General features: G+C 40.7%; 1 protein-coding gene across 1 annotated transcript; it reads right to left on the reverse strand.

Moving 5' to 3' along the window:
• Positions 1–11806: 11806 nt before the first annotated feature.
• On the reverse strand, positions 11807–14927 carry LOC147863231 (uncharacterized). Its single transcript, XM_087321791.1, has 3 exons — positions 14764–14927; positions 12951–13033; positions 11807–12300 (listed from the first exon to the last, which is right to left on the reverse strand). Exons 1-3 carry the CDS (start codon positions 14925–14927, stop codon positions 11807–11809), a joined length of 741 nt encoding a protein of 246 aa, XP_087177917.1.
• Between the last annotated feature and the right edge of the window lie 9610 nt (positions 14928–24537).

Raw genomic sequence — 24537 nt, forward strand, 5'->3', positions numbered from 1 at the left:
AGAGAAGAGTCTGACTTCGACGCCAATCAACGCGGAACCGGCCGAACAAGAGCGAGAAGGTGGAGATCGCCTCGAAGACATGTTCACAGATAGCCCGATTACCACAAGACTAAGTGGTCCACAAGTGTCCCCGAGTGATCAAAGCACATCACGGTCGAGCCCGAAGATGGACAAAGGCAAGGCGAAAATGGCGGAATACGAAGACGATCGCTTCGACGACGATGAGTCCACTCACTCACTTGATAGTGAGTTCGGCGGTTTCGATGTACCAATAGGAGCTAAGAAAGCACTCATCTTTGCAAATGAAAAGCTCCATCGCTCCACCCGTGAAAGGAATCCGGTCAGCCGATTTGGCTACAACGACTACATGGCATATCACTATGCCTTTATGATGAAGGTGGCGAAAGTACGCGAGCCGGAAACATTTTCCGAAGTAGCCAAGGATCCGCGATGGATCGAAGCCATGAACGAGGAGATGCAGGCACTACGCAAGAACGAGCCATGGGGTCTCGTTCCCACCTTACCACACAAGAAGGCGATCGGATGCAGATGGATTTACAAAGTGAAGTACAACGCTGACGGTTTCGTCAACCGCTACAAAGCGCGACTCGTAGCAAAAGGCTACACCCAAACGCACAGAGTTGACTACGAGGAGACCTTTGCCCCGGTGGCAAAGATGACGACGGTACAGACTGTAATTGCGCTTGCCGCAACAAAAGGGTGGCACCTCCATCAAATGGACATCAAGAACGCCTTTTTACAAGGCGAATTAGAAGAGGAGGTGTACATGATACAACCATCCAGCTTCAACTCGAGCACCCATCCGAAAGCTGTATGCCGACTCAAGAAGCCAGTCTACGGCCTCAAGCAAGCACCACGTGCTTAGCATTCGAAGATAACGCAATATCTTTATCAAATCGGCTTCCGTATGTCAAAATGGGACAACTCCCTCTACATACGAAGCGATTCCGAAAGTCCGATCGTCATCATCTTATATGTGGATGACCTAGTCATTGGAGGTGAGCACCTCGTCGAAATCAATAAGGTCAAATCCCTCCTTTCCGACAAGTTTGAGATGACAGACATGAAGGAGCTCCACTACTTCCCCGGCATCAAGGTAATTCGGACTCCGGCCGGAATTATGATCTCTCAATGGCACTACATCCTCAACTTGTTATACAAGTTCTGTATGGCTGAGTGCAAATCCGCAGCAACCCCGCTCAATCGCAATCTCAAACTAGATGCGAACTCCGACACCAATCGGCAACTCATCGGGAGTCTCATCTACCTCAAGATCGGCAACTCATCGGGAGTCTCATCTACCTCAGGATCACTCGACCCGATCTCAGTTATCCGATCGGTCTCCTTAGTCAATTCATGCAAACACTGCGTGATACTCATTTGGATTCCGCTAAACGAGTTCTACGATACGTGAGCGGCACAATGGATTGTGGCATCCTCTACAAGACCGCGATGCCAATATGACTCGAGGGGTACACAGACGCCGATTGGGCCGGCTAAAAAGCCGATAGAAGATCAACCTCTGGATTTGTTTTTCCCCTCAGCAGCGGAGCAATATCCTGGAGGAGCAAAAAGCAACCAACCATCGCTCTTTCGAGCACAGAGGCGGAATACAGGGGCACGACAGTGGCCACATATGAAGCCGTATGTCTCAAAAGGATACTCAAGGATCTGGGCATACCCATCAAGGATCTGATTTCCCTTTACTGCGATAACATGAGAAGTATCTATGTGGCTCAGAACCCGGTGTTCCATGTGCGGACAAAGCACATCAAAGTGCACTATCACTTCATCCGAGAGCATGTTCTAGTTGGCGATGTCGACCTACAACACATTAGCACAAATCTTCAAACGGCCAACATCTTCACTAAAGCCTTAGGATCCGACAAGCTATGGCAATTCATGAACGATCTCGGATTGACGATCCCTGATCTGCCAAGCTTGAGGGGGAGTACTGAATACACTACGCAATAACGCGTGGATTCCGCAACCGCCCAATGAACGAAGCCGCAAAGAAGACACTACGCAATAACGCGTGGATTCCACAACCACGCAACAAAGCCGCAAAGAGCCAATCTACCGCGCAAAGCCACGAAGAAAGATGCAAGCCGAAGCACAGACTTTGCAACTACGCACAACGCAAGCTGGAGCACGGATTCCGCAACTCCGCATAAATGCGAGTCGACGTGGATTTCGGATACCGTCTGAAACCAACTCGACTTGAGCTTGAGGGGGCGTGTTGAGAATCAAGCTCAACTTGGTCTAGTGTGTGAACTCACCTTGAGAGTGAATAGACACTCTAACGGTCAAGAGTCACCATTATGTCACCACTTTGTATTCTAGCATTTAGTATGAGTTATATAATCATATTCTATGACACATAACTTATGAGCTTTCACATTCCCCATGCTCCATGAGTCTTGTTACAATTAATGAAGAGAGAGGGTGACTATATAAAGCACCCTCCTCCCACCTTGTAATGTTGAGTCTTTCTCCTTTGTTAATATACTTTACCTTGTGTATTCTCTGTGTCATACTCCTTGTCTCTCTCTCATACACACACATGGTTCATATTTATTCCGCTGCACAAAATCCATCTCATGATTCTTTACAATGACATTTACTCCCGAGCCACCATCCACGATGCTATTCGATGATTGATGAGCTTTGCTCATCCATTATTGTCAATCCTTTAATTGGATTTGTGAAATTAAGCTCCACCTGTTCCGACTTTTTGTACATCAAATATGTAGTTAGTGAGGATTGAACCTACAACCTCATATCTACAAGATATCATGCCTAACCATTTAGATATGAGCATGTACTTGTATATAAAAGTTTAGTATTGTTATTCTAGCAGATACTACATTCCAGAATATTCTAGAGCCTTTAGTATATTAGATAGAAATATTCTATGGTGTATTCTAGATGGGTATATTCTAGAGATCATTTGTTGGGTATATTCTAGAGATATTTCTCAGGTATATTCTAGAGATATTCAATATTAGAACTTGTATAAATACTGGTAATGTCCCTAGTTCCTTTCAAAGGATTTAACACCAGTCATTGACACATCAATCTAGTATTCTCGTTTCGCCTCATCTTTGTCTCCTTGATCTTTATTTCTTACTTCATGCCCTCATGTCACTCACAACATCTAGAGTTCCTAGCCTCGTCACATCTAGCTCCAAGTTCATCCATCGCTTGTGGCCCGATCATCTCTGCTCCGTCCTAGTTCACGCTTGGTGTGTCCGTGACAGGTACTAACTTTAGTAACCCGGCCAATGGTAAAATTATCTGACGATCGGCAAGAACCTGCCATGTGGGATCATTCTTGGTTGTCAACTCTATCACTTTATTCTTCCTATTGGTAGTTGGTACCTTTTCGACCATTTCACTATTCTCTTGAATCATTCTCTTGCGTCTCCACTACTCATTGGCTCTTCATCCGGGCTCAACCTCTCATTTGGCCCAGTTAGCCGATATGAGATCGAACTCTCTTCTAGAGTTCCGATTTCTTGCTCAACCATGGGCTCGGCCTCATTGGCATCATCCTCAGAATTCGGAATGGAGTCCATGGGGGTCGGAGATTGAGACAAGTGTTGTGAAAGTGTTTTTAGAATTCAAGGTATTGAAGACTACAAGAATATAAGGTATGGAGCATTCACATCCGGAGGGCAAGAACACAAACAAAGGTCTTGAGGATAAGTCAAACAAAAAGCAAGACACGTGGAGAAAATTAAAAGAAGAAAAAAGCGAGCCAACCAAACACAGTCTGAAACGAACGCTCATAACTCATTCGTTTAGAAGCCAAATATAATGTGCAAATATGGGTTAGAAAGGTTGTGAAGTTAGCTATCTATAACTTTTTAAATCACTAAATTTGGACTTGGACGAGGGAGATATGACGATTTGAAGATTGTTGTGTCATAGATAAGAATAAGACTCAATGAAAAACTTTAAAAAAAGCATAAAAAAGAAAGCAAGGAAAACTTATCTAGTGGAAGAGAACTTTATATAAAGCAAGAAGAGTAAGGTGGTACAGGAGTCTCTTTCTTGTGATGATTTCTTTCCAATTCATGTACTGTTGTTTGAATTCTTATCAATAGATATTTGTAGTTGTATATTCTTTCTATCTTCCTTCTTTCATGATCAATAGATCTTTGTAGTTTTAGATTTATATATCTTCTTTATCTTTTCTTTTTATCATCACTCTTTCATTTTGGTGCTCCAGGGAGGGCCGATCCTTTCCGTATAATGGGAGGAACGGTTGTCCACTCATTGATGGTTGGATCTACCAATTCATCATTAAAGTGATGGCAAGATATGGAGTTCGCGATGCAACAAATCTATGAAGAGAACTTTTCCAATTGTGTATGGTTTCATCAATGTGCTACCTCGAGTATGAGAAGATGTTTTTAGATATATGGTCCACTTGGATTCGACTTGTTGGAGGCGTTGAAGATGTATACTTCAAGATGCAAAGATTCAAAGCAGGGCTAGATCGATATTTTCAATATGAAGTGCATATGAAGCACCCAAGGTCTTTACATGATTTGCCTCAAGTATGTCAAAGTTATGATCAACAATTGAAGAAGTTGTTATTCCGTGAAGCATATGGAGTATCGACATCATATACCATAAATCCAAGCTATAATAATTGTGGATCGGTCATGAGCCAACAACCAACATACTTGCAATGTCCGATTCAACAAGTTCCCTCATATCATTATTCTAATTTTTAGAGTTATGATGATGTTTATGAAGGTGATTCCAGAGACAAAGAAGAAGAGGTGATGAATGTGGAGTTCCCCCATATAGTTGATGAGCACAATCATGATATAAAGAATGATGATGTGAAAGACAAATCCAAGGAGATTGTTATGAGAAGTGATGCTATGGATGGTGATGCCAATGTACATCATGTTTGTTAAGAAAACGTGAAGAAGGCACTCAGGCTCTTCTTTTGTATGCGCGGCGGATCGTAGTGTGCTGGATCGTTAGCGTGCTCTAAACAGACAGAGAAAGGAAAGGGGACTTACCTCTGTAGTAGCAAAATGGTTTTCTTCTATTACATGTAGAGCTCAACTTGCTCTCGTCAGTCTTCTGGTCTCTCACTCTCTCTCAGAGTTCTCTACTCACTATTCTCTGTTTTTTCTTACTACTTACTTCCTATTCACTCTCACTTACTTTTACCTAAGTCATAAGTTATTACACATGCAGCTAATTAGCTGTCAGTCGCTAAATAGCTGTTCACTAGCTAATTAGCTGTCACTAGCTAAATAGCTGTTCAGTCGCTAATTAGCTGTCCATAGCTAAATAGCTGTTTTACCTTTTTGTTCACTAGTAGCTAAATAGCTACTATAGCTTATTTCTCATAAGCATCACATACCATGTTGAGCTTGCTTCTCAACACTCCCCCTCAAGCTCAACTTATTCTTGCTTGAGGTTCTCTTCAATCTTCTTTTCCATTTTGCTTTTTAGCCATCTCATCAATGTTTACAACTCCCATCATGTTCCGAAACTGTGTATGTTTTTCCACACTCAATCCCTTCGTAAGGATATCAGCAACCTGCTGATTTGTATTCACATACACCAGATCAACTTCACCTTCCATCACTTTTTCTCTAACGAAGTGATAATGCACCTCAATGTGCTTTGTTCTTGCATGGAACACTGGGTTCTTTGCAAGCTGAATGCTGCTCATATTGTCACACCAGATTGTGACAGCACCATCTATATATACTCCCAGATCAGCAAGCAGTCTTCTGATCCATACTTCTTCACATGTGGCTATTGCAGCCCCTCTATACTCAGCTTCTATACTGGACAATGCAACAGTAGCCTGTTTCTTGCTACTCCATGAAATTCCTGCACTTCCCAAGGTAAACATGTATCCACTTGTGGATCTCCTGTCTGTTTGGCTTCCAGCCCAATCAGCATCTGTATATCCTTCCAGATTTATGTCCAAATCAGCCCTGTAAAACAATCCATAGTTCTGAGTAGCTTTTACATACCTCAGAATTCTTCTGATGCAGTCCAAATGTGGCTTTGTTGGCTGTTGCATAAACTGGCTGACTAATCCAACAACATAGCTCAAATCAGGTCTTGTTATAGTCAAATAAATAAGGCTGCCCACCATAGACCTGTACATGTTTACATCTTCTATCTTGGCTCCCAAATCAGCCCTCAACTTGCAGTTTTTATCAAGTGGTACAGCAATAGGTTTGCATCCAAGCATACCATACTTTTTCAACATAGTTGTTGCATACTGTTTTTGCAACATACATATACCACTTTCAGATCTGATGATTTCAATACCAAGAAAATATCTCAGATCTCCCAAATCTTTCATATGAAACTGCATTTCCAGATTTTTTTTCAACTTTCTTATTTCATCCACGGAATCTCCTCCAATAATCAAATCATCTACATAAATCAGAATAATAACAATGCTATCATTTTCACTTTTTACATACAAAGAAGGATCAGCTTTTGACATTTTGAAACCAAGATTTTTCAGAGAATCTGAAAGTTCTCTGTGCCATGCTCTTGGTGCCTGTTTCAGTCCATAGAGAGCTTTTTTAAGCTTACATACATAATCAGGATGTTTCTTATCTTCAAAACCTGGTGGTTGACTCATATACACTTCTTCTTCCAAGTTACCATGTAAAAAGGCATTTTTTACATCCATGTGATGCAAAATCCATTTTCTGGCTGCTCCTACAGCAAGTAGTGTTCTCAAGGTTGCCATCTTTGCAACCGGTGCAAAAGTCTCATCATAATCAATCCCTTGCATCTGAGCATATCCTTTTGCAACCAATCTTGCTTTATGTCTACTTACATTTCCATTGGAGTCATGCTTTGTCTTGTAGACCCATTTGCAGCCTACCACATTTTTCTCTTTTGGTAACTTCACTAAATCCCACGTTTTGTTCTCAGCCAATGCATCAATCTCTTCTTGCATTGCATCCATCCATTTCTTCTCAGATTTTGCTTCTTCAAAGCTGTTTGGGTCAGGGATCTGTACCACCTTAGACATATATGCATAGTGCATAGCCATATATGTATCATACCCAAATCTTTCCACAGTCTTTTTCTCTCTATCTGATCTTCTCAGTTTCTGATTTGCATTCTTTATTGCCTTTTCCATACCAGGGATTTTCATTTCCTGTATTCCAAGGAAATCATCCAAAGACATATCTGAATCTTCATCTTCCATGTTTTTTGATAGGTCATCCGGGATTTCATACTCTGGCATTTTCTGTTTTCCTTTTTTGTCATCAGATTTTTTCTGTCCAGTTTTTCCACTCCATGAATTTGAATCAGATTTACCATCTGAGCTTTTTGATGGTCCAGAACATTCTGTTGATGTTGGACTTTGCTGTCCAACCTTGTCTCCATCTCTGTGACAGTCTTCTACATTTTCTGATTTGTCTTTGTCTTCAATCTCATTGTCTTCATCAGTCTCTGGATTTTGTTTTGGACTATACCAGCTGGCTAACTCATCAAAGATTACATCCCTACTTGTCACAATCTTCTTTGTTACAGGGTTATAGCATCTATACCCTTTTTGTTCTTCTGAATAGCCAACAAAAATACATTTTTCTGCCTTTGGATCCAACTTACTTCTTACTTCTGCAGGCACATGTACATATGCAAGGCATCCAAACACTTTCAAGTGTTGTAAGCTAGGCTTCCTGCCATAAAAACACTCTTCAGGAGTTGCCTCATGTACTCCTGATGTAATACATCTATTTAAAATGTAATTTGCTGTATTTACAGCTTCTGCCCAATAGTATAATGGCATGTTCTTCTCAGTCATCATTGCCCTTGCTATGTTCACCAAAGTTCTGTTTTTCCTCTCAGCAACTCCATTTTGCTGTGGAGTATATCGGCATGTGAACTGTCTTCTTATTCCCTGATTACACAAAAAATCAGAAAATTCATTGGAGAAATACTCTCCTCCTCCATCAGATCTCAAACATTTTATCCTTGTACCAGCCTGCTTTTCTACCATGCATTTAAACTTACGAAAGCAGTCAAATACTTCACTTTTCTCCTTCATGAAGTACACCCATGTCTTCCGTGAACAATCATCAATAAATGTAACATAAAATCTGCATCCACCAATAGATGCATTCTTTGTTGGTCCCCATACATCTGTATGTACCAAATCCAACAGATTTTTGCTTACATGTCTCTCATGAGGGAATGGCAACCTGTTTTGCTTACCATATTGACATGCTTCGCATACTTTTCCCATTTCACACTTTTTCAAGTTTGGCAGTCCAGCCACTGCATCTTTTCTCAACATATTCTTAAATGTTTGCATACTTATATGGCCAATCCTTTTATGCCACATTTCCACATCTGAGATTACACTCGTTCCATTTGCAAACATGGCTGAAATCTGTTTGGGCATTTCTACATCCAAGATAAACATTCTTCCTTGTCTCTTCCCTTTTGCAATGAGCTTCCCATTCTTTTCTATATAGCATCCACTTGGCTTAAACTTTACTTGCATACCTTGCTCTACTATCTGTCCAACAGAAATCAGATTCTTAGCAAGGTTTGGAACATGCATCACATTCAACATATACTTGGTTTTTCCTCTTTCTTCCCACAATGGGATATCTCCAACATGTTTTATTTGGTGAGTTGTGTCATCACCTGTTTGTACATAACCAGGAACCTCTGGTTCTCTTAAACTCTCAAACCAATTTGCATGTCCAGTCATATGGTTAGATGCCCCCGAGTCTACATACCACGTAAACTCTTCATTACATTTCTGTGAGCTTTCAGCCACTGCTGCTATCTCATGTTGCACTACAAAAACACCTTCCTTTTCACAATCTTCACTAGTAGAGGCATAGTTACTCTGTTGTCCTTTTCCTCTTTTCTCATCATTTTGTTTCTTGTAACATTCAGCCTGTGTATGGCCTGGTTTACCACAATACCAGCAGCCATCATCATTTACATAAGTTTGCTTACCTCTACCTCGGTTGCTCCCCCTGCCTCTGTTGTTGTTTCCTCCTCTATGAGCTTGTTGTCCTCTTCCTTGAAAGCCATTATTATTGGTTCTTCCTGAGCCAAATCTTCCATGGCCTCTTCCTCGGCCTCTTCCGGCATTATTATAGAGGGCTTGCCCCTCGTTCTCTGAGTTTCCTTTATTTGCATCATCCATCTGATTCCTTTCCTCTACCACAAGCATTGAGACCAGATCTGAAAAACTTGGGATACTATCCCTTGTGAGCATAGAAGTTTTAAAACTCTTGTATTGAGGTCCTAAGCCTCTTAAGCATATTTCCACTTTGTCATCATCTTCTGTCTTCACATTGATAGAAGCAAGTGATTCACATATACTCTTGATTTTTAGGGCATACTCATTTATTGACATCTTACCTTTTTCTAAGGTATTTAGCTCAGTCTTCAACTGTAGCTTTCTAGCTTTTGTGTTTACTGCAAACAGTTTTACCAAACTGTCCCAAGCTTCTTTTGGGAGCATAGCATCCTGTATGTGCCCAAGCATCGAATCTGAGATGCTAAGTGAGAGCCAATGCATTACTTTCCTTGCCCCTTGATTCCAATCTTTAAATGCTTTAATATGTGCAGCTGTTGCATTCTCTTCTGGGATCTCTGGAGCCTCTTCTAGGTCTCCTTCAATGTAATCCCAGTATCCTTTCCCCATCAGAAAGTTTGTCATTCTGAATTTCCACGCCGGGAAATTGTTTTTATCTAATTTCTCTGTGACCATTTGGCCTACATTCTCTGCAGCCATTTTTTTTCTTCCAAAAAACCAGGGTTTTGCTTTAGTTACTTCAACAAGTAACTTTCTGATTTCTGATCAGCAACTAGAGAAATAACTTTCTCAGATTAAGGCACCGCTATACTCTTCCTTACGAGCTACTCTGCTCTGATACCATGTTAAGAAAACGTGAAGAAGGCACTCAAGCTCTTCTTTTGTATGCGCGGCGGATCGTAGTGTGCTGGATCGTTAGCGTGCTCTAAACAGACAGAGAAAGGAAAGGGGACTTACCTCTGTAGTAGCAAAATGGTTTTCTTCCATTACATGTAGAGCTCAACTTGCTCTCGTCAGTCTTCTGGTCTCTCACTCTCTCTCAGAGTTCTCTACTCACTATTCTCTGTTTTTTCTTACTACTTACTTCCTATTCACTCTCACTTACTTTTACCTAAGTCATAAGTTATTACACATGCAGCTAATTAGCTGTCAGTCGCTAAATAGCTGTTCACTAGCTAATTAGCTGTCACTAGCTAAATAGCTGTTCAGTCGCTAATTAGCTGTCCATAGCTAAATAGCTGTTTTACCTTTTTGTTCACTAGTAGCTAAATAGCTACTATAGCTTATTTCTCATAAGCATCACATACCATGTTGAGCTTGCTTCTCAACAATGTTGAGGACATTATTGATACAACAAGCAATGTGGTGCTTGATGATGAATATGTGCAAGATGAAATGGAAGATATGACAGAAAAAGTTGTTGATGGTGAAGTACCCACAAGGGAGTTGCAAGATGAAGAAGGTAACCTGGAAGTGATAGCTGGAGATTGGCTTTTGGAGATCATTGCGTGTAAGGAAGCATTGGTAAGTGCCAAGTTGCAGTATGAAGGTGTTCGTGCCAGATTTGTGTTTTGGATTTGCATTGAGTAGCAACAAAGTTATGTGGGCATCAACTCTTCAACAACAATTTGATCAAGAGCCAAGAGAATTACTTGTAATGCATGATTGGAGTATCATGAACTTATCACCATCAAAGGATCCACCACAACTAATCAAATGTATAAAGGAGAAGGAATCATCTATCGACAATGGCAAGCAAGAAGAGGAAAGCATAACAATTGATGAATCTTCGTGGGATAGGGAAAACAAATCATTCCACATGGTGTCTAAGGAGGAAGAAGAAGTCATTGAAGAGAAAAGCATTATCACCTTGGAGAAGATGATTTCAAGCTATATCCAAGGAGAAGAGCATCTAAGGTTTAGTTCTTTTCTTTCTGAGTTTCCAAAATTACTCATAAATGTCTATTCACAGATAAAAGGAGAAGATTGCTTCAAAGACCTTATCAAATTGAAGGTACCAATTGCCCAAACTCTTCAAGAATCTAAGGTTGTGCAAAAGAAAGATCATAAAGCATTGTTACACGAGAGTTTCATTTATCATATGGAGGATTTGAAGTGTATATCACCTATTGTTGTGGTTCCAAAGAACAAAAACGTCAACTTCCAACCCTTGAATGATTCAAGCAAATGAGATCAATTTTTGCTTTCTTTTCGAGATGACATTCTAGATGAAATGATCAAATATATAAAACAAGTTAGTGTGGAGAATGTCATGTGCCAAGAAGGAATTCACGTGGAATCAAATATCAAAGTAATTCAAAAGGTGACAACTCCAACAAGTTTCAAAGCTTTGAAGGTATTTGTACAAAAGGTTCGCTCGCTCGAAAGATTTGGAGGCCATCACATAGGTTCTTCCAAAAGTGAGAGATAAATTGCGGTCCACGATCACTAATTATGTCGTTTGGAAGACCATGATGGTGAAATACTTCACGCATAATGATATCTGTTATTTCTTGACTACTGATGCTTTTTACGCAGGGTAGAAAATGTGCCATCTTGGTAAACCGATCCACTATGGTTAAAATAGCATCAAAACCTTGTGAAGGTGGTAGATATGTAATGAAATCCATAGTAATTGACTGCCATGGCTTGCTCGGAGTCGACAATGGTTGTAACAACCCATAAGGATGATGCCTAGGCATTTTAGCTCGACAACATGTCACATGTGCGAACACAATCTTCAACAAATTGTTGTAAATGAGGCCACCAAAATGATCGCTTCACTAGCTCCATGGTCTTGGCAATACCAAAGTGTCTGGCCATACGGGCATCATGACACTGCTCCAACACTCGAAGGCGTGGTGATCCATCAGGGACATAAAGTAGATTCTTGTAGAAAAGTAAGTTACCTTGCCACTTGAACTCCTTATAGCGTCGAGATGTCCCTGTCAATGTGGAGCAAAATGCATGATTTGGACCAAGGTGGGTGAGGACATCCTTAGCAAAATCATCAGAGTTAAGTTGTTGTCGAATAGTATCAAGAAGACTTGAATCCAATGGCGTGGCACAAACTGTGGTTGCTTGTAGCTTTGTTGGACCAAGGAGAACTTGCTTTTGATTGTCGAAAGCTGGATCTCTAGGGCGAAGTGCCAAATATGAGCGTCGAGATAGAACATCAGCCTGCCCTTGTTGGTTCCCTGGGCAGAAAATGATCTTGAAATCAAAACGAGTTAAAAATTGTGCCCACCGAGCTTGTTGCCTATTTAGGAGTCGAGCCGTCTGAAAATATGTAAGATTTTTGTGGTCACTATAAATGAAGATTTGATGAGGTGAACCTTCCAGGAAATGTCTCCATTGCGCAAAAGAGTCCACCACAACTAGTAACTCTTTGTCATGCACCTCGTAGTTGATCTCCGCAACATTAAACTTCCTTGAGTGAAACGCGACTAGATGTAAGTGCCCATCTTCACCTGGTTGTGATAGGATGCTCCCCAATGCAAAGTCGGATGCATCTGCCTCAATGATAAATGGCTTTTCTGGATCAACATGAGCTAAGACAGGAGCTGATGTGAATGCCTCTTTCAATTGAGTAAAGGCTTTGTCTGCTTCAGGAGTCCAAACAAATGTTCGATTTTTCTTGGTGAGTTGAGTAAGTAGCAATACAATCTTCGAATAATTCCATATGAATTTGCGGTAGAAGTTGGCAAATCCAAGGAAACACTGGACATCGCGAACGGAACTTGGAGTATGCCATTCCAATATTGTTTGAACTTTCGTTGGATCCATGAAGATACCTTTGGATGAAATGGTATAACCCAAGAACTCAACTTCTTGCAATCAAAATTACACTTCTCTAGTTTGGCATAAAGACCATACTCTCTTAAGCGTTGGAGTACCTTCCAGACATGTATATCATGCTCCGCTTGTGTTCTAGAGTAAATCAATAGTTCATCTAAATAGATGATAAGAAAGATATCTAGAAAATCTCAGAAAATGTCATTGGCCATATGTTGAAACACGGCAGGAGCATTTGTGAGCCCAAAAGGCATAACTGTATACTCGAAATGGCCATATCAAGTGCGAAATGCAGTCTTCCACTCGTCTCCCAGTTGAATATGGACAAGATTATATGCACCCCTTAGATCAATCTTGGTAAAATGCTTTGCCCCACCAATGTGCTCTAAAAGACTGGAAATTAAAGGTAGAGCATACCTATTTCTTATTGTCACTTTATTTAATCCCCGATAATCCACGACCAAACGAAGTGAGCCATCCTTTTTCTTCACGAAAAAGATAGGAGCACCAGTTGGAGACTTTGAATGTCGAATAAATCCACTTGCAAGATTCTCGTCAATGTATGCTCGAAGAACCTCAAGCTCCGTTGGTGACAGATTGTAGATCGGACCCCATGGTGGCTCTTTTCCTGGTTGTAGATCAATGGGAAAATTGTATGGCCGATGCTTTGGAAGTACACTAGCTTTGACTTTGTCGAAGACATCAGCATATTCTTGGTACTTTTTAGGAATGTAGACCTCTAACTTCCCGTGAGTGTCACTAGAAGGTGCAGCTGATATGGCAAATAAGAATAAATCTTCTTTTGCTCCTTCTTGGCATAATTGTTCTAGGGTGATGGTTGAAATTTGATGAAGAGGAACAACATGTTTGGTAGAGGGTGAATTGGTAACACTATGTTTTTCAAGGGGAGGATCCTGGGTTCGACCCTTGACTACTATGTTTCCTTTTGAAGGGCACCTAATTTCTCGTCGTCTCCAATCAATTCTTGGGTTGTGTAGCTCGAACAATGGCAAACCAAGGACTATTGGATGCTCAGGGCTACGAATTATGTTAAAGGAGACCACACATCCTAAATCACCTAAGAGTATGTTTATCGGCTCAAAATCCTCGAATATCTTTCCAAAAGCTATGGGACGTCCATCAATCACTACTACGGAAATTGGGCAAGGAAGTTTATGCAAGGCTATTTGATGTTTTCGGGCAAAATCTCTATCCATGAAACAAGAATTGGCTCCGGTATCTAAGAGAGTTGGGACATGAAGTTGACAACTTGGTGTCCTAACTTGTAATTGGCTTGAGAAAACTCTACTAACATGCTTGGAAGAGATGGAACCCACACTAGGTTATACAGATCTAGGACTGTCCAACCAAACGACTCCGATTTTGGCCGGACTTATTCGTTTGACTCCTCTTCTAATTGGCTTAGGACCTCAAACTTATTGGATAGAGTTGGATTACTAGAAACACTAGTTGGCAAAGTTTCAACAATACTAGACTCATTTCTATTATCAATAATGCTAGACTCATTTCTATTATCATAGTTAATGTGATGTACCTGGCGTCTCGGTCTGTGTGGACAATGAATGGCAATATGTCTTGGACCTCCACAATATAAGCATAGTCGATTTGCTCGACGACGTTGTTTCTCTTCATCTGATAAAGGTCCTCGTCGTCGGGTCATATCAATCTCCATCAGTGTCAGGCTATCCATTGGTGGTGGGCTACGTGCTTGCCGTGGAGTTGGGACGGGGCTATATTGTTGCCTTGGAGATTGTACTGTCACTGATGCATAAGTTGGTGTAAATCTTGATCTTGTTTGTTGTTGTTGTTGCTCGAACCGACACTCAAAAACCCAATTATCACACCGTATTGCTTGACTAATAGCTTTTGTAAGGGATTTTGGATCCTCAGGGAAGATAAGAAGTAAATCTTTTACATCTCCACGGAGGCCCGAATGAAACTGCTCCATTACAGCTTGTTCATCCCAAGGAATATCACTTGCAATGAGACGAAAATTGGTTGCATACATTGATGTTGGTTGATCCCCTTCTCGCAGTGTGAGAATCTTGTTGATTGTCGTTCTTACACTATCTGTGTCTCCGAAGCAAGCCTTAAACTCTTTGATAAATTCTTCAAAGTCGTTGAGTAGGGGCGAATTTGCTTCTAGCAATGGAGCAAACCATGACAATGTCGTGCCAGTCAATAAAGTGCCCACTAACCCGACTCGAGATGAATCCATCGGATAACGCGTGGGATGCATCTGAATTACCAACTGTAAAGAATCAATGGTGATTCTTGTGTAGTGGAATAGATGTGTGTTATGTGCGTATATGTGTGCTCAGGCATTTGTGTCATTCACCACATCTTGAAGGACACTGACATCTACGCATTGTTTGATGGTGGCCATTGCCTTCCTGTTGAGGAGTTTCCATTCAAACTCTAATACCCCCGTGTGTATTATTCTCTATCGATGGGCTCATACCTATCTTTCACGATGAGAAGATCCTCCATTTTGATCTAGATGTTTTAAAAACCATTGGGGTGACAAATGAATGTCTTTCCCTGATTTCTATATCGATTTTTTCCATGGCGGCTCCTCGAGGCTCAACCATGTATGTTCGCGTCATGAACAGTTTATACACGAAAAAAATGTTAACAATAAACTATGTTTCGGTGCCCATGTATGTGGTTTCGGCTCTTTAAGTCCTATTACGAGGGCCTGAAGTGCACTTAGACCTAAATTCTAAACACGTATTATAGTCATATGTATCAACAATTTTGTATGGTCTTGGTCATATTTGAACTTGAGACCTCGAGAACAAATGCATTAAACACTTGAGCTAACCAAATAGGTTGCTCGTGTTGAATGTTTAATGTTTTATGCATATAAGAGATATGCGAGGCATTTGCTTAGATATGTTTTTTTAAAAGAAACATATATGTCAAGAGTCCTTATTGTTGAGAAATAGCGCGGAATATAGCTCGGCCACAGCCGAGTAGTGAATCACTTCTATGAGAATCAAACACAGAAATGGGAAGCGGAAAGAGTACATAGGATGTTTACGTGGAAAACCCTGAATGGGAAAAACCACGGGAGTCCACAGACTCCAACTATCACTATAGGAGAAAGGAGGGTACAATAAGAGACTCGGAGGCAACGACCTCGAGCTCTATTTCTTCGCCAACCAACCGTTACAACAAAGCATTTCTCTGTATCTCACTCTCTCTCTATACTACAATATGACAATAACAACACACACACAATGATTGCCCTAAGTCATATTTATACTTATATGAACTTAGGGCTATTTACAAATATAGCCTCAATAGGATTACTCAAAACATATTTATAGATATGTCTTCTCTTCCGGTTCTCACCAGGTTTCCTCCGGTCTCCGGATCCTCTTTATTCATCACCGGATCCCATTCGGAGAGACCAATTTCCCAACACTTATTTCCCCCTCATTTACCACAAACTATGTTAGTACGTTACCTAACCTCAAGTCTCATAATTACGATGGCATACGCCAAAGTGCAACCTAATGGTCAAGCCAAATGAGCCCTCTTTTCATAGTAGGCCCACGTGGCCCATCACATGGTTACGTCATTACGAATGCCTTTCGTAGAAATGATCTCATGGTGGTATCGTATCCATGTAATGAGGGAGGGATGTTGGATATGTGTGTCCTAGGAGCGACCTCACATGAAGTGGGTCAAGCCCTACATTCTCACCATCTTGTGGCTATGATCGTTTCGTTACATAACGAAATCGAAGTGACCAACGAGGATGTCAACAAAAAAGATTGTTGAAAAAAGGGTGATGACTACACCATTCTCACAAAAATGTGAGGACGGACACCAAGATCCTTTCCCCGAAAAGGACAACATTTGATATGGAAATTACGTTATAACTAACATACACATAATATATATTTATCACACATATACGATGAAATACGTATACACATGACCACATATGCGTATATTAAGAAAAATCGCAACATCAAATAGCCAAAATATGATGAAATCGAGACGCGTGATCGAGGCATATAGCCTCTACGCACACGAAACATCCAAAAATAAGGGTTAATCATAATACGCAATTGAGGTATTGACCTCTTACACATACTACACCAAACACATATGATTTACTTAGAAATCGAGGTATTGACCTCATACGCAAGCGTAACATATGTATGTGAACGTAATACACAATTGAGGTATTAACCTCGTACGCATACGACACTAATCACATATTAAATATATGTCAAATGAGGTATTGACCTCATACACATATGTAAACGTTTTATACAACCAATTAATTGCCACTACAACATCATTGAATCAATGAAAAAAATTACATATTAACCATATACATGACTACAAAAAATGGAAAAGAAAACATGAAAGAGTTACCGAAGTTCCTTTGTTGATCACTATCTGGATCAAGGTCGACTGCACGTCAATCGATCATCATCCATCAAGAACACAAAAACAAACAAAGGAAACATTAGAAACATAAGCTCTGATACCAACAGTTAGAGTTATGGTCTAATGTAAGCATATGATAAGGATAAAAGATAGATAGATATAAAGGAGAGAGAGAAAGAAGGGTGCTGATCCACCTGACTACCCCCGAGCGAAGGGATCGAGACGGACTCGAGCCTCGATTGGCGTCCCATACCACCGTCGTGGCGTTGGGTCGTACCTGGTGTTGGCGTATTCGCTACAAGAGTTGACCCACCACAATGTCAGAGTCTCGACGTAGTCAAAAGATATGATCCAATGAGTGTAGCTAGGCCTCATATTTATAGCGATACCCAAGGCCCCTAGGCAGGTTCACACTTGGCCTAATGGGTTGTCTCAATCTCGAGGATTAAAAGTAATCCTCCCCTTCTTTAGACGCTCGTTTAACCCTCACACTTATCCATGTGTATAGAATACTATGGTAAATTCGAAGCCTTGTCATAATCGGATTTTCTTCGAACATGTGTTCGAAGTGATCTCCATCTTCTACCTCTTGTTTGGCGGATTCTGGGTCGAGCGAAGTCGGAGTCAGAGTTGTCTCTGGTGCATACCAGGATGCGGACTCGTCGAAGACTACGTCTCGACTTACCCGAACCGCTCGGGTAGAAGGGTTGTAGCACTTGTATGCCTTCTTCTCGGACGAGTATCCTAAGAGGATACATTTCTCCGACTTCGCTTTGGGTTTCTGTCAGTTTTCGTTCGGGATGCGTACATTCGCAATCCTTCCGAACACTTTGAGGTGCGACAGGATCGACTTCTTTCCGACGAGGAGCTCATATGGAGTTAGCTCATGCACTCCATTAGTGGTGCACCGGTTCATGAGATAGATGGCCGTGGATGCCACATCGGCCCAATAAAAGTTTAGCATGTGCTTCTCATGTATCATGGCCCATACTACCTCGTGTATTTGCCGATTCTTCCTTTCGGCAACTCCATTTTGTTGGGGTGTGTGTCAGCATAAGAATTCTCTCTGAATGCCTTCACTTTGGAGGTAGGAGGTGAATTCATCGGAGAAGTACTCCTTGCCTCCATTTGATTGTAGGCATCAAATGTGCCGACCGGTTTCTTTTTCGACTTGGCCCTTGAACTTTTGGAAGTGGGAGAATACTTTGCTTTTCTTCTTCATCGGGAAGATCCACGCGTAGCGCGAGTAGTCGTCGATGAAGGTGATGTGGAATCGGCATCCACTGATCATCGGCGTTTGAGCCAGTCCCCATACATCCGAATGTATGACGTCAAGGAATCCTTTGCTCGCGTAGTTCTCCATTGGGAATGGGAATTGATGTTGTTTGCCGATTTGGCATGCTTTGCATACAAGGTCGACTCATTTCGACTCAAATGCGGGAAGTTCGATGAAGACTCCCTTTGATTGCATTGCTCGAAGCCGTTGGAGGTTTATGTGGCCGATTCTTTTGTGCCACAACTCGATGCTTGTCTCGGTTTTGAGACCTTTGGCGTACATTGCCAATTTTACCTCGTTCGAATCGAGGATGAACATTCGATCGTCTCTCCGTCCCTTGGGTATGAGTCGGCCATCTTTCTCGATGAAACAACCTTCGTTGTTGAAGCGGACTTGCATGCCTTGCTCCACGATTTGGCCGACGGAAACCAAATTCTTCGATATTGTGGGCACGTGCAAGACATTCTTGATGCAAGTTTGCTCGTCTTCTTTCCCGAATGGGATATTGCCAATGTGCCGAATGGGATGTGTGGTGTTGTCTCCCGTCTCTATGAAACCGGGTCGGTCCGGTGTTCGTAAGTCACGAAACCACTCTTGGTGTGACGTCATATGATGTGAGGCGCCGGAATCGACAAACCACACGTCTTCTGAATTGGAGGTGCTTGTGGAGTCGGAGGCTGACATAGAGTTCACTCTATGCCTCATTACGAATAGTCTTCCGTAATCATCGTATTCGAAGTTGGTGGCGTAATTCATGAGTTGTTGACTTGTCGAAGCCGACTCGCTTCTTCTTTTTCGGCACTCCTCCTCGCGGTGGCCGATTTTTCTGCAATAGTTGCAAGTTGTGGGCCTCATTTGCCAACCTTGTTTGGCATGGAAGCTCCCCCTTCTTCCGAAGGTTCTTTGATGGCTTCCGTGAAGGTTTGAGTTCCCTTCGTGTGATGGGCCGAATTGACCTCTTCTACTGCTGTGACCTCGTCCTCGGCCACCGTTCGAACTTGAAAAGAACATTTGTCCTTCCGACGTCTTCGTCTTGGTTCGGACGCGGTTCTCTTCGACCAATAACATTGATTGGAGGTAGAAGAATGAAGGAGGGTTTTCAAATCGTTGTACGAGGTTGCCCAAGCATACTTGAACCATCTCGTCTTCATCGACATTTATGTTGATGGAGCCAAGCGAGTCACAAATGCTCTTGATTTTGGCGGTGTAGTCTGACACAGACATATCTTTTTGCCGAATGTTGTTCAACTCTTATCGGAGTTAAAGTTTTCGGGCGGTCGTGTTGGCAGCAAACATTTTCTTTAAGTTCGCCCACACTTCTTTAGGCGTCTTGCCATCTCAAATGTGGCTAAGTATGTAGTCTTGGACACATGTTGCCAAGAAATACATGACTCGACTCATTGCTTGCTATCATGTTGAGTAGTCGACGTTCTTTGGGTCGGGTCGATTTTCTTGTGCGCCGTTGATGTAGCTCCAATACCCTTGGCTGATGAGGTATTGGATCATCTTGTACTCCCAAGATGAATAATTGCTCCGGTCTAGCTTTTCGTGATAGAAAAAAAACGATTTCCTAAGCTATGCTCGGCCACAACCGAGATGTCGGATCAAGCACAGAAAACAGGGATGTGGTGAGATGTATCTACACACAAAACAGTAAAGAAGAGAGTGCACTAGATGTTAACGTGGAAAACCCAAATCTGGGAAAAAACCACAGCAGCCCTCAGACTGCAAAATATCACTATATCAAGATTACAACAATGGGGCACAGAGGCAACGACCTCTTGCTCCCTTGCTTCGCCACCAAGCGGTTACAACAGAGGCACAATCTCTGTATATCCCTCTCTCTCTCTCTTTTTTATGCACTGTACAGAAGTTACACCAATAACTCTATCATCATACCTATTAAGTTTGCCCTAGGTCATATTTATACTAATATGACTTTCGGGCTATTTACAAATATAGCCCCAGTGGGATCTTTGGAACATATTTACATATATGTCTCTTCATCCGGTGAGAGGTTCTCACCGGGCCTGCAAAATCCGGTTCTCATTGGGTCCTCCTTGCCGGGTACTCCACATCCGGTTCTCACCGGGTCTTCCGTTGCCGGGTACTCCACATCCGGTTCTCACCGGGTCTTCCGCTGCCGGGTACTCCACATCCGGTTCCAGCCTCGGCCGAGTTGCTCATCAACACTATTCTTCTCACTTCCCATTCGGAGGGACCTGTTTCCTAACATTTCGTTAGGGAGCGAGCTACCCATTTGTGTGTTCATTTTGATGTAGTGTCTTCCTTTTTTTATTTCCTTCCCTTGATCATGTACTCATGCTACATAGCGGCATTACGGTAGCGGATAGCCTGAATTTGTCGTCGGCGTTTCGAACACACAATTACGAAGAGTCGAGTGGGCTTAGTGGATTTTCTAAACCACGCGCTCTGATACCATGTTAAGAATTAGGTAATTAACTACAGGTTAATTAGTACCTAATTATGTGATTAAGCTAAGCAAAAGATTAAGTGATATGTGTGTGAGAGAAAGAGAGAGAGGAAGTTAACACTATGAACAACACAAGATGGGGGATGATTAACTCTATATTAAATTAGCATTATCATCATCAAATACAAAAATACCCACAATGAGGTATATATACAACTCATATGCAATGGTGCACATCTGTTATAGTGATTCTCTGTTACTCATGGTTTTTCCCTGTTTATGGTTTCCACGGAAAATCTTGTGTACTATGTGTATTCTCTATATATTCATGTTTCTTCCACGTCGTACAAAATTTCCGTCTATTGTTTCTCATAGATCTACGATTCGAATCTCAACAAAATGGCCTCATTTACAGAGGAATCTAGTGATGCATCATGATGCATGGTGCATTGCATCTTCCAAACCATTTTTCCATATCTTGCATCTAACCAGAACACAAATTTTGCTTTTATGTGTCTTTTGGATCTTTTTTCTTGCTTTGAATGCAATTTTAGGATGTCGATGTGAGGGGATGTTTTGAACTTTAAGCATGCATAGGGACCATATTCTTGTAATCGTCACAGAACTTGGAGAACATGCTCCTCTTGCGCCTTGAAAAATATCAAGATTTTATCCAAATAAATGATGGCGAATATATCCAAGAAGTTCCGGAAAATATCATTGGTCATATGTTGAAAAACCACCTGAGCATTTGTGAGATAAAAAGGCATAATTGTATGCTCAAAATGCCCGTATCGAGTGCGAAATGCGGCTTTCATTTCATCAACCAAACGAATTCGAACTAGATTATAAGCACCTCGAAGATCATTCTTTGTAAAGTATTTGACTTCACTCAAGCACTCTCTAACATGCACATAACATTTGCTTCGTAGAATTGAATATTATAATTCAAGCCATCATATTATAAAATTCAATTCTACAGTGTTGGATATTTATGATCACCTTAGAGGAAAGTACCTTGATGTAAAATTCTTTCAAAAAATCTTGGGCAAGAGCCGAATCTATTATAGATGCTATTAAACACTGCATCCTCGAAGGGAGCCTTCCACATTGATAATGATCTACTCAACCATACTGGAAAGGTTTGTGCTCCAAATTTGTCTGAGGTAAAAAACATTAGTTCATTTTGCATTCTCTCTAAGGCACCGTGGAATACATCATACACTTGTTATAATCTATACTCATTTCTTTTTCACCTAGTATTAATGATTAATCTAACTAAATCATTGTCAAGTTATCAAGTTACAAATATGAGTGAGAGATGTTTCCAATTACTAATGAATTTTTGGTTAAATTTTCTAATATGGGGCATTAAAAACAACCTTGAGCATGGGATCCATCGACCAACCTTAGTATAATGGAGTTTTCTCCACATATACATTGATTGGATACATTCTTTTGGTATTGGTGTACTATTTTAGTCAGTCTTGATCACGATTAACAGTCATCTTCATGAGTTATACATTGTATAAACTATCTAAGGGATATGAAAATATAGGTTGCATATTGCATGAGACAAGTTACTACCGCTCGATAGAGGGCATGATTTTATGCCAACAAGAATTGACAACTTCATATTTAACCCTAGACAAATGGTATTTCTATGTGTAATTTTAAACTCTTAAGACTTTGTCTACGAGTAAGTGTGCTAAATTAGCCCAAAAAGTTTGTAGATCTTTCACAATTCTCAAATATATTGGTTTATTTGCCAAATTGATCAATCCTTGAGTTGGCAAAGTACATCAAAACACACTTCCCTCAAATAATCATTGCAAGATTGCAATCTTTTTAAGTGGGGGAACATGTTATGTGCATAACCATAATTGATCATGAGATACGTTTTGTGAAGTTTTTCCTAATCTTATGATGAGTACATGTGGGTTAATTGTGAAAGGAACAAGCATATGAATTGTAATATTCAATTCTTTGATGTTGGATAACTACTAATTGTGTTATCACTTGACCATTTCTCATAAAGTAGTCAAGTATGAGCACACTAGGGCCTAGGGTTTCTGCCTATATCAGGGAGGCTTGGGTTATGTTGAGATTATGACATTATGGTATGACACTTGTTAGCTAAGCACGTGCCATGATGTTGGCAAAGAAAGGGATAACAACACTGTATGATGCCTTACTTTTGAATTACTTTATATTGGTTATCATTTCTAAATAAAGGGTGGTTTCAAAATAAGAATGTGAAAATGAAGGGCACGCTTCATACTTACACATATAATGAAGGGCATTTGAAGCTGAAATCCATCATAAAAATGTGGATATATCAAGGGCAAGTGTGGCTATCAAAGTACAACCCTTATCTACATTAGTTTTTACCTTTTACACCAAATCCTTGGAGTTTTTTGATTACTTCATGCTGGAGAATGTGACTAATTCACTTTGGTTAAAAATGAACTTTCCAATAGATAAAAGTTATTCTTGTAGTTCCTAAAACTATTAGTGAATAGTGGAGATGAACCATGTCAATATTATATCTCTAATCAGTCCATGCAGCATTTTTACTCACATCAGCAAGGTTATAAAATCTGAATTTCATTGAAACTCCTTTGATGACAAGTTCTCCTTAATTTCCCAAACTTGATTAATAATATACACAGCAAGCACTAGCAAGAAGATTGACTGAAATCTTTTTAAACTCTTTAAAATGAGAGTTAGGGAAACTTAGTAGTGTGCAACATATATTCCACAGATTTTGTATTGAGGCTTTTCTCCAATTGCAAGAGCATGGATGTTGCAAATTGCAAGTGTCCAGTAAGTTGTGGAGAACGTGCTGAGTAACATATGGATGACTGTCATTCTTCTTCTAGCTGGATTTGTAGACTTCTAAGAGTAGTTCTTTTTGTTAGGAATTTAAATTTTGCCCTACCCAATGTCAATTATACTGGAATTCACGAGACTACCAAGAAGTCTAAATGCTTGTGTATACATATGTAAGGTCTTCATGAAGTCTTAATGATATAGATACATCAAACATGAATTGTCGATGTTTTTCCAACTCAACGACATGTCCTTAGAGGAATTGAGCATTGTAGAATGAAAGTAGTCCCCATTATTACATGTATATGAAAATAAATTGTGTACTGCACAAGCATAATACATTTCCATGCATTAAATATTTGGTACATTAAGTATATGCTTAATTTCAATATTCCATACAAGAATAACAAGCCAAAAAACCTCATTACAGATAATCAACCACCAAATTTGAGATAAAACCCACCACAAACCTATGAAGAGCCAGATTATATGCTCAATTGGAGCACAAATGTACTTATATACAGAGATGTTCCACAAAGAAACAACACCATTTTGCATTTGTCTAATTATCAGTTATTTTCCAAATAAATGATAAAAGAATAAACTTTTGCTCCAAAATGCACTGGAAGCTGTACCCCTTATCTGCTTGGTTACTAGCCTCCCAAG

This window comes from Azolla caroliniana, unplaced genomic scaffold (assembly GCF_043228905.1).
Source record: "Azolla caroliniana isolate FFs.n. ecotype wild unplaced genomic scaffold, voAzoCaro1.0.p SCAF_6, whole genome shotgun sequence".
In the NCBI taxonomy this organism is placed as follows: domain Eukaryota; kingdom Viridiplantae; phylum Streptophyta; class Polypodiopsida; order Salviniales; family Salviniaceae; genus Azolla; species Azolla caroliniana.